At 60.2% G+C, this 12,872-nt stretch overlaps 2 protein-coding genes across 4 annotated transcripts; both read left to right on the plus strand.

Annotated features, from left to right (window-relative positions):
• Positions 1-530: 530 nt before the first annotated feature.
• On the plus strand, positions 531-10,679 carry PRMT1 (protein arginine methyltransferase 1). Of its 3 annotated transcripts, XM_036068207.2 has the most exons (11): positions 578-680; positions 2,819-2,872; positions 3,427-3,528; positions 4,305-4,460; positions 4,601-4,664; positions 6,733-6,875; positions 7,713-7,800; positions 7,901-8,016; positions 8,867-9,017; positions 9,276-9,397; positions 10,380-10,679. In XM_036068207.2, the coding sequence occupies exons 1-11, from the start codon at positions 645-647 to the stop codon at positions 10,461-10,463; spliced, it is 1,116 nt and encodes a 371-aa protein (XP_035924100.1). In that variant the 5' UTR covers positions 578-644; the 3' UTR covers positions 10,464-10,679. The 3 variants fall into 3 exon arrangements, with proteins under 3 accessions (XP_035924101.1, XP_035924100.1, XP_035924103.1); XM_036068208.2 differs by lacking the exon at positions 2,819-2,872 and having other exon boundaries at positions 531-680; XM_036068210.1 differs by lacking the exons at positions 578-680; positions 2,819-2,872 and adding an exon at positions 3,160-3,178.
• A 126-nt stretch (positions 10,680-10,805) lies between these two features.
• On the plus strand, positions 10,806-12,833 carry ADM5 (adrenomedullin 5 (putative)). The gene is made up of 2 exons (XM_036068246.2): positions 10,806-12,164; positions 12,376-12,833. The coding sequence occupies exons 1-2, from the start codon at positions 12,061-12,063 to the stop codon at positions 12,614-12,616; spliced, it is 345 nt and encodes a 114-aa protein (XP_035924139.2). The 5' UTR covers positions 10,806-12,060; the 3' UTR covers positions 12,617-12,833.
• The last annotated feature ends 39 nt before the right edge of the window (positions 12,834-12,872 follow it).

The following is a 12,872-nucleotide window of genomic DNA, read 5'->3' on the forward strand; positions in this document are numbered from 1 at the left end:
AGGTAAATGGGCACAAGCTCCCTTGTTCCTTCTGAACTCCCCTCCGGCTGGGAGAATCCACCGAATGGCTGAGGAGTGACTATTCTTGGAGCCAATCGCTGGAGCCTAAAGGCCGGCCTTCCTCCCTCCTCGTGGGCCAATCGCCGCGTTCTCCTTGAGATCAGCCGCTAGACGAGGGCTGTCTAAAGGCTTCATGACGTCACATTCAGGATAAACCAATAGCAGCTACAAAGAGGCGGGTTGTTTTGGCGATGGACAGCTCTCTTTCAAGATGTCCGCTTAGCGCGGGGCCCGCCGGGAAGCTTTGAGGCGGTGCTGGGGGTACAGGGGCGGGAACTTCTGGTAGACTTTGCCCAATCATCAGCCGCGGTTTTTGCGACAGACGGGCAGTCTTTCCCATCCCCGTCGACTTAAGGGGGCGGGGCTCCGCACACCAGACTGGGCGGGCCCCTCAACTTTGATGGGCGTCTTCTTTGCCCAATTGATAAACGATATTCTCAGACGGGCCGCCTCCATTGCCAATGAGATCTCCTGGCGGGGTCGTTGTGGGCGGGCCGTGGACCCTCCGGTATAAGGCGGTCCCGGGGGAGTGCGGAGAAAGGGGGGGGTCTCGGCGGCAGGAGGAGGAGTAGGTGCGGGTGAAGATGGCGGCAGCCGAGGCCGCGAACTGCATCATGGAGGTGAGCGCCTGGAGCGCCGTCGGGGGTGGGGGGAGGTTTGGGGGTCGATGTTTTATGCCGCCGTCGTGGGGAAGGGGCTCCGAATGGGCGGATTGGGGATGAAGGCTCTCAGCCGTACGGAGGGGACGCCGCATGCTCCGGATCCCGGGATACAGTCTGAGGTGCGGGTTTCCTAGCTTTCGGGGGCCTGCGGCACCGGGTCGAGCTGAAGGTGTCGTGCCCCCTCCCACGTGGAGGAGGGCTGGGGGCGCTTCCGGCCTGCCCCCCACGTGGCCGCGGCACTGTGGGTGGGGAGGGGGTGTGCCGTGCCCGGTGGCCGGGCGGGCTCCACGTGCGGGACAAAGGCCCCGCCCCCGGCCGGGGGAGGGGCGCCCCGGGGGGGGGCGGAGAGGAGGCTCCGACCCTCCCTCGGAGGCCCCCTGTCCTCCCCGCGGGGATCGCGACGTACCCCTCGGGGTGTACGTGCATCGGTCCCTCCGAGAAGTAAAGAGTCTTTCTGGAGGGACAGTGTATCTCGACCCTCCAAAACCCCGTTACCGATACCGGGGCATCTGTTTAGGCTTCGGTCCAGGTTTCGTGCATTCCTGGGTTGGGATTGGAGGAAGAGGAAGAATTGGTTCCCTCCGGGCCGCCGTTTTCCTGTGCCTGGATTCTCTCCTGCCCGGGGCTTTGGGAGCTGGGGGGATGGGGCATGCCTCTGTGACCTCCCTCTGGGTGGTGGGGGGGCCTCTAGTTGAAGGAGATCCTTCCCGATAAGGCGTCGTGCACCCCCTTGTGGCCATTTTTGGGTGTGTGGGAGGGACATCTTTTTCATGGGGCGTGTCCCAAAGCCCACCTCCCCTTCGGAGCCCTCCCGGGCGAGGGGAGGGAGAGTCTCTGCTGGGAAGAGGATGTGGGGAATATAAACTACGAGCTTTACCTCCTATTGGAGACCTTTCTTTCCCGGGCGCATATGCGAAGGTGGGCGACCTCCCCCTTCCTGCAGCCCTGTTTGAGGGTCCTGAGCCTGGAGGCTTGAAATGGTTTCCTGAGAGGTTTGGTTCTTGTGCAGCCATATGGGGTTGGCTCCGGGGCTGTTTCAAGACCTCTTGGGACTTGCCTGGTCGTGGTATTAGTGGTATTGAGAAATGGGTCCCAGTGGGAAATCCCCTTACCAGTCACCCTTCTTTGTAGGTGTCCTCAGTGGCTTGGGAGAGTGGGGGCGGGGCTTGGAGCTCCGTGGGTCATGTCTGTGACTTCGTGCTTCTTGGGGCCCGGAGGGTGGTCACATCTGGAAGGGATGTAATCTGATGGGGCCTGCATACTGCCTCCTGTTACCTTGTAGCATTGGGGGGCAGGCAGCTCCCGGGTGTCACGCCAATGACTCCCCCCCACCTTGGCTCTCTCCTGGACCAGGGTCTGTATGGGTGGAGGAAGTATCTTTCTTAGAGCTTGCCTCAGGACTTGGCCCCACGTGTGGAGGGGTTTGAGGGTCCAGAGTCGGGCCTCCTCCCTGGGACTCCCCCTTCCTGGGAAGAGGGGGCTAAGCTAGGAGGTCGGCTCGGGCTGGTTCTGTTTGGGGCTTCCTGAGTCCAAGGCAGGAGCTAGGGGTCAGGGTGCCACCCTGGTGGGGGTGCCTGTGTGCCACACCTCCTTCCTGGGGTCCTCTCAGACAAGAGACTTGTTTGCAGAGGCGGCAGATGCCCAGTGGGTACATCCTGCCAGTCCCCCCCGCCAGCTACTCACGGCACCCCAGGATGGGGATGTGTGTCAGGAAGTGTCACCTAATCTGGGGGGATTAGATGATGAGGGGGAGCGACAGCTGGTGGTGCGTGTGTACCTGGCGGGTGCCAGTTCCTGTGGCCTGGATGGGGGAGGTGTGTGTGGTCAGGTGCCTGGTCAGAGAGGGACGGCGTGGGGGCAGGCCACCATCTCTCCAGCCGTAGCTGGGACAGAACCCCATCTCTTCTCCCCCCACTTCTCCCACCCCTTTTAAAAACAGCCCTGCCTCTTTACTTGCTCCCTCTGCCACCACTCCCTGCCAAGGAAAAGGAAAATTGCAGGAAACACCCCCTCCCCTGTGAGCTGGGGTCCCCTGGCCTGGCCCTCCCCTAGCCACTCCCAGTAGCTAATCCTGTCTCCCTGTTACTCTCTCCTAGAATTTTGTAGCCACCTTGGCTAATGGGATGAGCCTCCAGCCGCCTCTTGAAGAAGTAAATATCCTTTTGTGAGACCCTTCCCCACATAAACATATCTTGCCACATATCAGGCCCTTTCTAGCGGTCTAACCATGATTCCTCTTGCTTCAAACCAGTTTACCCTGTGCCCCCAAAACGTTAGTACAAAACCCCTCCAGGTTTGTGGCTCCCATCTGGCCTCCCCAAATACTGTGGCTACTTCCTTAACTACATTTCCAGCCCCCCCCTTTGCCCTTCCCGTGTCAGCCCCAATTCTGCCTTCCCCTCCCCTCCCCAGCTGTGGGCTGAGCTAGAGACGGGGGCAGAGAGACTGGAGAGATGGTAGGCGTGGCTGGGGTATCGGGGTACTCCCCTGGATGGTGCTCTGGGGAGGGGTCCTGGAAGAGGAAAGTGGGGTTGTAAGGTTTTGGGGTTTGGGGGGAGGCAAGATGGCAGACGGGGGCTGTAGGGTTGCCCTGGTATGATTTTGGGGGGGTGTCTATTCTCCAGGGAGAAGTAGGGACCTGGAGGTTTAAGAGGCCTTAGAGAGCCCCCAGATTTGACCCATGCTCCCATCCACCTCCTCCCAGGTCTCCTGTGGCCAGGCAGAAAGCAGCGAGAAGCCCAATGCTGAGGACATGACGTCCAAAGATTACTACTTTGATTCCTATGCTCACTTCGGCATTCACGAGGTGAGTGTGAACAGCTCCTAGAGCTGCTGAATCTGGAGGGGGTTAATGTTTGGGAGGGCTGGAACTTAATTTCCCACGCATGCGCCCTGCTCCCCTGGCAGCGTGCCTGGCCGCCCCTCTGGGTGTGAGGCACACACCCCGGGGTCGCCTCTCCCAGCCGTTGCCGTGGAGACGGAGCTTAGCCTGGCGCTCTCGGGAGGCTGGGGTGGGAGCGCGGGCGAGCCTGCCTGAAACTTCAGCCGGAGGTCAGGGCCTGCCGGTCTCTGCCGCCCTCTAGTGGCTGGCGGTGGGACTGCCCCCCAGCGGCTCCCGCCTGCTGTGCCCGGGGCTTCTGGACCCTCTCGCACCGAGGTCCCCGAAAGCGGTGGGGATGCGATTCTGAGCACTTTTTTCCCTTTTTTTTTTTTTTTTCCCCTTTTGCTGAGGCCTCTTCCAAATTGTGGTAAAATATACATAACAAAATTTACCTTTAAGTGTACCGTTTAGGGGCACTAAGTGCTGGGTCCAGCCGAGGATCACTGGGGCTCGGGAGGCAATGGGAGAATCAGGCCAAGGCGGGAGGGAGATTAGTCCATCCGGTCTGACTTTACAACTAGGGAAACTGAGGCACGTGGGAGGGAAATGACTTGTTCCAAGGGGACTAAGGAAGTGGGAGGACTGAGCTCTAGCTCTCCAAACCGCCAGTGTGTCAGAGGCCAGGGCACCCCATGTTCCAGCTGGGGACGTGGGCCCCCTCATGATATGCTTGTGCCTTGCGCCCCTACCTCCCCCTCCAGGAGATGCTGAAAGATGAGGTGCGCACCCTCACATACCGAAACTCCATGTTTCACAACCGGCACCTCTTCAAGGACAAGGTGGTGCTGGACGTGGGCTCGGGCACAGGGATCCTCTGTATGTTTGCTGCCAAGGCTGGAGCCCGCAAGGTCATTGGGGTGAGTGTCCTGGGCAGGCGGGCGGGCCAGGGCCTGGGGACAGAGAGGGGCCCCTCAGGGCTCAGGGATTGGATGGAGGGGACTGGGGGCGGAGGGTGGGAGTGGGGGGGTCTCACCCTCCCTTCTTCCTGGGCCCCCAGATCGAGTGTTCCAGTATCTCTGATTATGCGGTGAAGATCGTCAAAGCCAACAAGTTAGACCATGGTGAGCCCAGGAAGAGAATGGGTTTGTGGGGATGGAGTGGGTGATTTCCCGCTTCCCCGGGGCCCTTGGCAGTGGGGTGGGGGTCGTCACTGAGCACAGATTCAGCTGTTCCTCCCGCCACGGGCTCTGAGTTGCCGGCAGCCTGAGAATCCCTTCTCAGAACTCACAACGGGCGGTGACAGGGCGCGTGCTGCCGGTTGAGGAATCGAGTGGCAAAGTCACGAGCTTAGTGCCTCGCTCGTCAAACACGGGGGCAAGAAGCAGTCTTTAGTTTGCAGAGGCATGGGGTTGACACCTGAGGGCCCGTGGTGAGAAGTCTCTCAGCCGCCCTTCTAAGCTCAGCCCACATTCCCTTCCGGAGAAGTCTACACCCACAAGCACGTACACGTGTAAATCTTTTCACGCTCACATGCATGTCTTAGACATAAATAGCATTTCACGCGAGCCTTTTGCCCTTTACTTCTTCCACCTGCTCATCGTGTAGTTTCACACATTTCCAGATGTGAGAGGCTCTTGCTCTTTTCGATGATCTTGCTCTTTTCGATGACGGCCATCCCCTGCACGTACCCCAGCTCTCTCAGTCGGGCTCCTGGGGGTGGGCATTCCAGCAGCCCCTGAGACGTTCATCCCCTAGCCCGCACCGTCATCTCATGTATGAACTAGTGTATCTGGGAGGTCAGGTTATCAAAGGAGGGTTGCTCGGGTCAAAAATGCCGGTTGTGTGGATGTTGCCGTGTGGCTTTTGAGTTCCCACCTGTCGGGTTCCTGGGGCAGAGAATGAGGGAAGATGGTGGGTTTTCCGGATGTGGAGGCTCCTAGCATTTTAGACACTGAAGTGATTTTTTTTTTTTTAAGATTTTATTTATTAATTTATTTAGAGAGTACGGGGAGGTGGGGAGAGGGAGAGAATCTCAAGCAGACTCCACACCAAGCGTGGAGCCCAACACAGGACTGGAGCCAACGACCCTGAGATCATGACCTGAGTCGAAACCAAGAGTTGGATGCTCAACTGACTGAGCCTCCCAGGCGCCCCCGAAGTGATTTTTTTTTATTTAAAGATTTTATTTATTTATTTGACAGAGAGAGAGACAGTGACAGAGGGAACACAAGCAGGGGGAGTGGGAGAGGGAGAAGCAGGCTCTCTGCCAAGCAGGGAGCCTGATGCGGGACTCGATCCCAGGACCGTGGGATCATGACCTGAGCCGAAGGCAGACGCCTAACGACTGAGCCACCCAGGCGCCCCCGTAGTGATTTTTTTAAAAGAGATTTTATATATATATATATATAAAGAGAGATTAGTGTAATGAGCCCCCAGATACCTACCACTGAGCTTTAAATATCTCCATTTGAAGCAAATTTCAACCGTGATGTCATTTCTCCTATAAATCCTACTGTGTGTGTCTCTCTCTAATGAAGCCTTTCAAAAAACATGACCATGCTGTTAACAACAAAGTCTTATCATCCAATACCTAACCCATACATTTCTGCTTCTGCCTTAAAAATATCCAGGGTGATGAATGAATTTTAAAACTGAGTTAACAGGGGCGCCTGGGTGGCTCAGTCGTTAAGCGTCTGCCTTCGGCTCAGGTCATGATCCCAGGGTCCTGGGATTGAGCCCCGCATTGGGCTCCTTGCTCCGCGGGAAGCCTGCTTCTCCCTCTCCCACTCCCCCTGCTTGTGTTCCCTCTCTCGCTGTCTCTCTGTCAAATAAATAAATAAAATCTTTAAAAAAACCAAAACAAAACTGAGTTAACAGAGGGGCACCTGCGTGGCTGGGTCCATAGAGTGTGTGACTCTTGATCTCGGGGTCGTGAATTTGAGCCCCATGTTGGGCATAGAGATTACTTTAAAAAAAAAATTATAAAAAAACAAAACCAAAAAACCCTGAGTTCAGAGAATGTGGCTTCAGCTGGCAGAGTTCTTTGAAGATGCCCGAATGCAGCTCCCAGCCTTTCCTGGAGGAGACAGGGGCGGCTCCAGTGGGGTCCCCAGGTTCTGGTCCCCCAGGGGAGGCAAGCGGACGGGTCTCCTCGGGGCCAGTTGCATGTGCCTCTCTCTGCCCCCGCAGTGGTGACCATCATCAAGGGGAAGGTGGAGGAGGTAGAGCTTCCGGTGGAGAAGGTGGACATCATTATCAGCGAGTGGATGGGCTACTGCCTTTTCTACGAGTCAATGCTCAACACCGTGCTCTACGCCCGAGACAAGTGGCTGGTGAGGCCCCCTGCAGGGTGGGGGCAGCTCACACAGGCTCACACAGCCTGGGCTCCTTCGGCCACGTGTTGAGCACCTATCAATCAGGGCCTGGGCAGAAAACCAAAAGCCATACTAGATATTTCCCCCGCAGGGGACTTCATGCAGGGGACTGACTGCTCAGATATGGGAGGGCCCAAAGCCAAAATGGGAGGTAACAGGCACCAGGAGCTAGACAGTGACAAGGAGACAGTGTCAGGAGGTGTCTGGTGCTGGGGTGCTGGGAAGAAGACTATAGCAGGGCGAAAGGATGGGGAGAGGCCAGAGGACCACAGTTCCAGGTGCTCAGGGAGCAGGCTCCCCAGGGGGCGGTGACTGAGACCTGAACAAGGGGTAGGAGCTGCAGGAGATCTGGGGCAAAGATCATCTGGGCAGAGGAATTGGTGCAAAGGTCCTGGGGCAGGAGTGTTCTTACTGGGTGTTGAGGAACAGCAGGGAGTGGACTGAGGGTCTGGAAGAACAGTACAAGGGAAGGGGGTGGAGGGGCCTGAGCATCCCCGTGGGACTTTAATTTTCGTCTCTGAGGAGCCAGGGAGAGTTCTGCAGATTCTTCAGAACCTGTGAAGGACAGGCCTGAGACTTAGGTGCTCCTGGATGCCACCTTGCAGCCGTGTGGGGAGTAGATGCGGGCGTGAGAGCAGAAGCGAAGAACCAGTGAGGAGGCCATTGTAGGAGTCCAGGTGGCTCAGACCAGGGTGGGGATAGCGTGTGTGGATAGAGACCCAAGTTGTCAAGGTTTGGGGGCAGTGTTCCAAGCGCCCCCCCAATCGTTCACATCCTCCCCTTACCCCTCGGCAGGCCCCCGATGGCCTCATCTTCCCGGACCGAGCCACGCTGTATGTGACAGCCATTGAAGACCGTCAGTACAAAGACTACAAGATTCACTGTGAGCTCGGGGGCCCCCCCCCCAGGAGCTCGGGGGGCGGGGCAGGCTTGGCCTGGGCGCCCCTGATGGGCTCACCCCTCCTCCCTGCCTGCCTCCCCAGGGTGGGAGAACGTATACGGCTTTGACATGTCTTGCATCAAAGACGTGGCCATCAAGGAGCCCCTGGTGGATGTGGTGGACCCCAAGCAGCTGGTCACCAACGCCTGTCTCATAAAGGTGAGGGGGGGTGTGGCCAGGTGGCCCAGGGTTGGAACCAAGGAAGGGCCACGACATCAGGTGGCCCAGTGTTTGCCCGAGGCCTGGGAGTCTGACCTGTTGGCCGGAGGCGGCGCTAGAGGCCTGGAGAAGCCACTTCAATCCATTAAAAAGCTTCATGAGCCCAGCCCCGTGGGCGGTTCCAGGTGCCACTGGGAGCAAGACCAGACTGGCGGGCACTGCTCTGGGGGATGCATTCCAGGGGGGCACCCCTGAGCTGGCCAGCACTCCAGATGCAGGAAGCTCAAGGCCCTGAGCAAGTTGATATGCACTTGGGCCACTGATGAAGAATACCATGGCAGCGATCGGTTCTTGAGCCCCTCGGTGTCCGCACACGGAGCCGGACACTGGGGTGAGCCCTAGCATTGCGCTGGGCTGCGAGAGGCGGCCCAAACCTGGTGGAGGAGGAGGAGGAGGAGGGAGTCTGGAGCGAGTGAGGACAGGAGCTGGGAGGGCGGGCGCCAGGGAGCTGTCGGGGTTTTGAGCAGGAGTTTGACATGAGCTGATGGACAGTGTTTTAAAATCGTCACATTGGCTGATAGGTCGGGTAAGGAGCTGTGGCGGGGGAGGGGGGGTGGGGGCAGAGGTAGGGAGCTCCGCAAAGAGGCCCCCGGGCAGGGTGAAGGCCGTGGAGAAGAGGCAACGGGCAATTCTCTGAAGCAGAACTAGTAGCTCTAGGAAGTGGAACGACCGGGGTGGGCTTTGGCCCTGGGAGAGAAGGCGGCAGGACCGCAGCGTGGCTCCCCCAGGCTTTCCCGCCTCCCGCTGGGCTGCGTGTTGGGGAGTGGGGCTCACGGGGCCTGTCCCGCAGGAGGTGGACATCTACACTGTCAAGGTGGAAGACCTGACCTTCACCTCCCCCTTCTGTCTGCAAGTGAAGCGGAATGACTACGTGCACGCCCTCGTGGCCTACTTCAACATCGAGTTCACCCGCTGCCACAAGAGGACGGGCTTTTCCACCAGTGAGCACGGGGGGTGGGCAGGAGCCAGCAGGGGGAGCCAGGGGGCCGGCCATGCCTCCGTTTCCCTACCCGTGAACCAGTAACCAACAGTTCCTCTCCAAGGCTTGATGAGGGTGAAGGGATTCAGGGATGGTGGAGGCTCAGCAAAGGTCATGGAGGGGCCAGACAAAGGGAAGGGCCAGGCCGAGGCCCAGGGTGGGGGCTGGACAGGAGGCCTGGCGGCTGGCCGCATCCCGGCTGACCCGACTGCACCCCCAGGCCCCGAGTCCCCCTACACACACTGGAAGCAGACCGTGTTCTACATGGAGGACTACCTGACCGTGAAGACAGGCGAGGAGATTTTTGGCACCATCGGCATGCGGCCCAATGCCAAGAATAATGTGAGGCGCGGCGGGGGCGGCGGGGGGGGTTGGGCTCAGGAGGGGCATTGCTGCCTGTTCTGGGGCCCCAGCAGCCCTCTGCTCGGTTGAGTCTGCGACCCCTGGGGAGACCCCAGCTGGATGGGAGGACAAAGGGTATGGAGCCTGGAGTTCGGGGGCGTGGGCCTGGGCTAGAAGTGTGGATCTGTGGGCGCGGGGCTGGGTGATGCTCAGGGAGCATTGCCGGAGTGGGTGTCCCAAGGCCACACCTCTCTCAGAGGACATTTGTCATTGTCTGGAGACCTTCTGGGCTCTCACACCTGGAGAAAGATGCTAGTAGCATCTAGCACAGGACAGTGAAGAAGCCTCGACTGTGACCACCAAATGTCAGGAGTACAGAGCTTGGAAAACCCGGGCATAAAGAGACCGAAGGAGAGGCCCAGAGGGGCGGGGAGGAAGCCGGGAGCCTGGGCCGAGGTGGGGGGCCTGAGGGCAGAAGTCTTCAAGGTTATTGGCGATTTGGGCCCAAGCCTTTCCAGGGAGCGCTGGGGGGTGGGGAGCACGGAGCGAGGCCTGGCCTCCAGGAAGCCTGGGAGCCGAGGACGTGGGGACAGTGGGGTCGGGACCATGAGTGTTGCCGTGAGGGAGGAAGTGTGCTGGGGGAGAGGTTTGCTTCCTAGAAGAGGGAAGGAGTAACTGCTTTACTGATAGGAATGGTTCTGATGTGGGAACAACCCTTAAGCGAGAGCCAGAGCTGCTGAGCTCTGCCCTGGAGGGGCGGGCTTGGCTGGGCTCCAGGTGCCTTTGAGGGTGTCACCCGCGGCTGGGAGTCAGGGCTGAGGGTGGGACCAGCAACGTGGGGTCCCCCAGCCTGGACGTGGGGTCTCCGGGGAGTGTGGGAGGTGGCTGGGGGCGCATCCCCTGCGGCCGCTCCCTGACTCAGACGGTTCCAGATCTCTGCCTGTCCCATGTGCAGCCCCCCTCATCTGCCCTCTCCCCACAGCGCGACCTGGACTTCACCATTGACCTGGACTTCAAGGGCCAGCTGTGCGAGCTGTCCTGCTCCACCGACTACCGGATGCGCTGAGGCGGCCCGGCTTCTCCCACCCCGGCCGGGCCGGCCCTCCACGGGCCCAGGGGCTGCGGCGTTCTTAGGCAGTTTGGGGGCTCCCCCTTCCTCTCCTTCCCTCCCTCAGAAGGGGGTTCTAGGGGTCTGGGCTGGGGCGGGGCACATCGTGACTGTGTTTTTCATAACTTATGTTTTTATATGGTTGCATTTACGCCAATAAATCCTCAGCTGGGACGGCTCGGCTTCCTGGGGGGCAAAGTGGGGTTGGGGTTCGGTCTGCAGGGGCTGCGGTGACAGCCTGAGCAGCGGGGGGTGCTGGGATGGCACCTGCTGGTAGCTGTAGGTCTCTGTCCCCACCTCTGTGTCTCTAGGTCTTGCTCCCTGGCTCTGGCCTCTAGTCTCTGTTCCCCTGTCCCCCCCGCCAATCTCCCTCACTCATGCCCCCTGAGGCCCTGTTCCCTCTTGTCCCCATTGGGCAGAGCTCCTGTCCCCAGTTGCCCTGCTGGGCTGGGGGAGGGTTGGGGTGTGGGTTCCCAGCAGAGCTGGGTCCTTAAGTTTCCCAGAAAGTCATCTTCCCCTCCCCCCCAGCGCACACATTGTTCCACTGTCTGGCTGTTTTTTCCTGTCCAGGACCCTCCAAGGCCAGGCCAGGGCTGACTGGCAGTGACTACTGCCCTGCCCTCTGCAGGTGGGGAAACTGAGTCATGGGGGGTATATTAAGGGCATAGAATTCCTTGTGTGTCTGCTTCCTCCCCCAGCCTAGCTTGGGACTTGGAGGTGGGGGACAAGGGTGGGGGGGTGTCCTACCTTAGGGCAGCAGGGCCTCCCCGCCTCCCGTCTTCACAGAGATGGACTCAGAGGCCCCCCGACAGCTCCCCAGGGGCTGTGTGTTCACCCTCTGCTGCAGCCGTGGCATCTACACCTGACCCTTCCTCACGGCCTTGTGCACAGAGTCCCTGCTCCCCCAGGGTGCTCTCCGCAGGACCTGCATCGCCTAAGCCACCGTGACTTTCCTTTCCGCGGCCCTGGTTCCACCTGCTTCGGTACAGAGGGAACCCCAGGCCTGGTGGCACTTCGCACCCGTCTGCACCTAGTCCTCCTCCAGGATGGTGTCCGCCCGCCGTGCTAGGGCCCAGACTCCCTCTGTCTACAGCCCGACGCGGCTCCGCTCGCTCCCCGCATTGCCCAACCCACGAAGGAGCCTGGCCCGGGAGACCTCATGGTCCCCAACGGGTTGAGGTTGAGGTTGAGGTCACAGGAGCCCAGCGCCTCCCTGCCCCCACCCCTTTCCTGGAAGCCCTAAGCTGTGTCACCACTAGCAGGTGTCAGCTGCCCCGCCCCTCTTCCCTCCGCCTTAAAGGGGTCCCTCTCCCGAGGCCTCCCAGGGTCATAGCTCCGCCGTGTGACCGCACCCGCGAGGGCTCAGAAGCCAAGGAGCAGGACGTGGGGATCCGGGTTCTAAGCCTCCCCTTCTGGCGTGGTGTGGCCTCCTCGACTCTTGGCCGCAGTTTTCCCCGCCTGGGCAGTGGGGACTGGCGCCCAAGCGGGCCTCCAGGGGACCGTCGGACTCGGGAAGGGGGCGGAGCCGCACCCCGGAGGGGCCACTTCAAGGCACATGGGTTTCGAGGACCACTCCCGGCCCCACCCCACGATGACTTTCCACATCCTCCTGTTGCTTCTCGCCTCCTCCGTCCTGGGGGACCCGGACTCCGTGGGCAGGTGAGCAAGGCGGGTGGCGGCGGGGACAGGGCAGGAAGAAGACCGCGAGGAGCGTGCGCCCCCTTCAGGCCACTGGTTCCCGCGTCGGTGGAATGATGATCTGTAAGCGCGCCTCTGCGGTCGCGGAGTTCTGGGTGTCCCGACCCCACCGAGACCCCTTTCTCGAGAGGATTCTGTTTGAACCCGGCCTTCTCCCCTGCTCCCTCCCCAGGCAGCCCCGGCACCGCAGGCGCCTCTGTTCCCTGGGCACATGCCAGACCCACCGCCTCCCGGAGATGATGTACTGGCTCCGCTCCGCCTCCATCAAGGAGCACTCGGGGAAGGCGGGCCGCGAGCCCCAGGACCCCCACAGCTACGGGCGCCGCCGGCGGCGCGAGGCCAGGGTCCTGCTCCGTCTCCAGGACCCTGGCCTGAAGAAAAGAGGCCAGCGCAGTGCCCAGCTTCCTGGGTGACGTCGGGCACGTCCCTGGCCCTCCCCTGGCCTCAGCTTACCCATCTGTGTATTGGGGCCACGACCCCAAGTTTCTTTTCCCCTAACTCCATCTCCTGGGCTCACTCAAAAACTGTCTCCCCCCGCTGTGATCTGGGCTGGACCCAGGGGCACACCGGACCCAGCATGTACAAAGAATACTAACGTCCAGAGCCTAATAAAACGAGTTTCCTGTTTCAGACTCTGCTTGTCTGTGCCCATTCCGGCCTCCCAATCTG

The sequence above is a fragment of the Halichoerus grypus genome, chromosome 15 (assembly GCF_964656455.1).
Source record: "Halichoerus grypus chromosome 15, mHalGry1.hap1.1, whole genome shotgun sequence".
In the NCBI taxonomy this organism is placed as follows: domain Eukaryota; kingdom Metazoa; phylum Chordata; class Mammalia; order Carnivora; family Phocidae; genus Halichoerus; species Halichoerus grypus.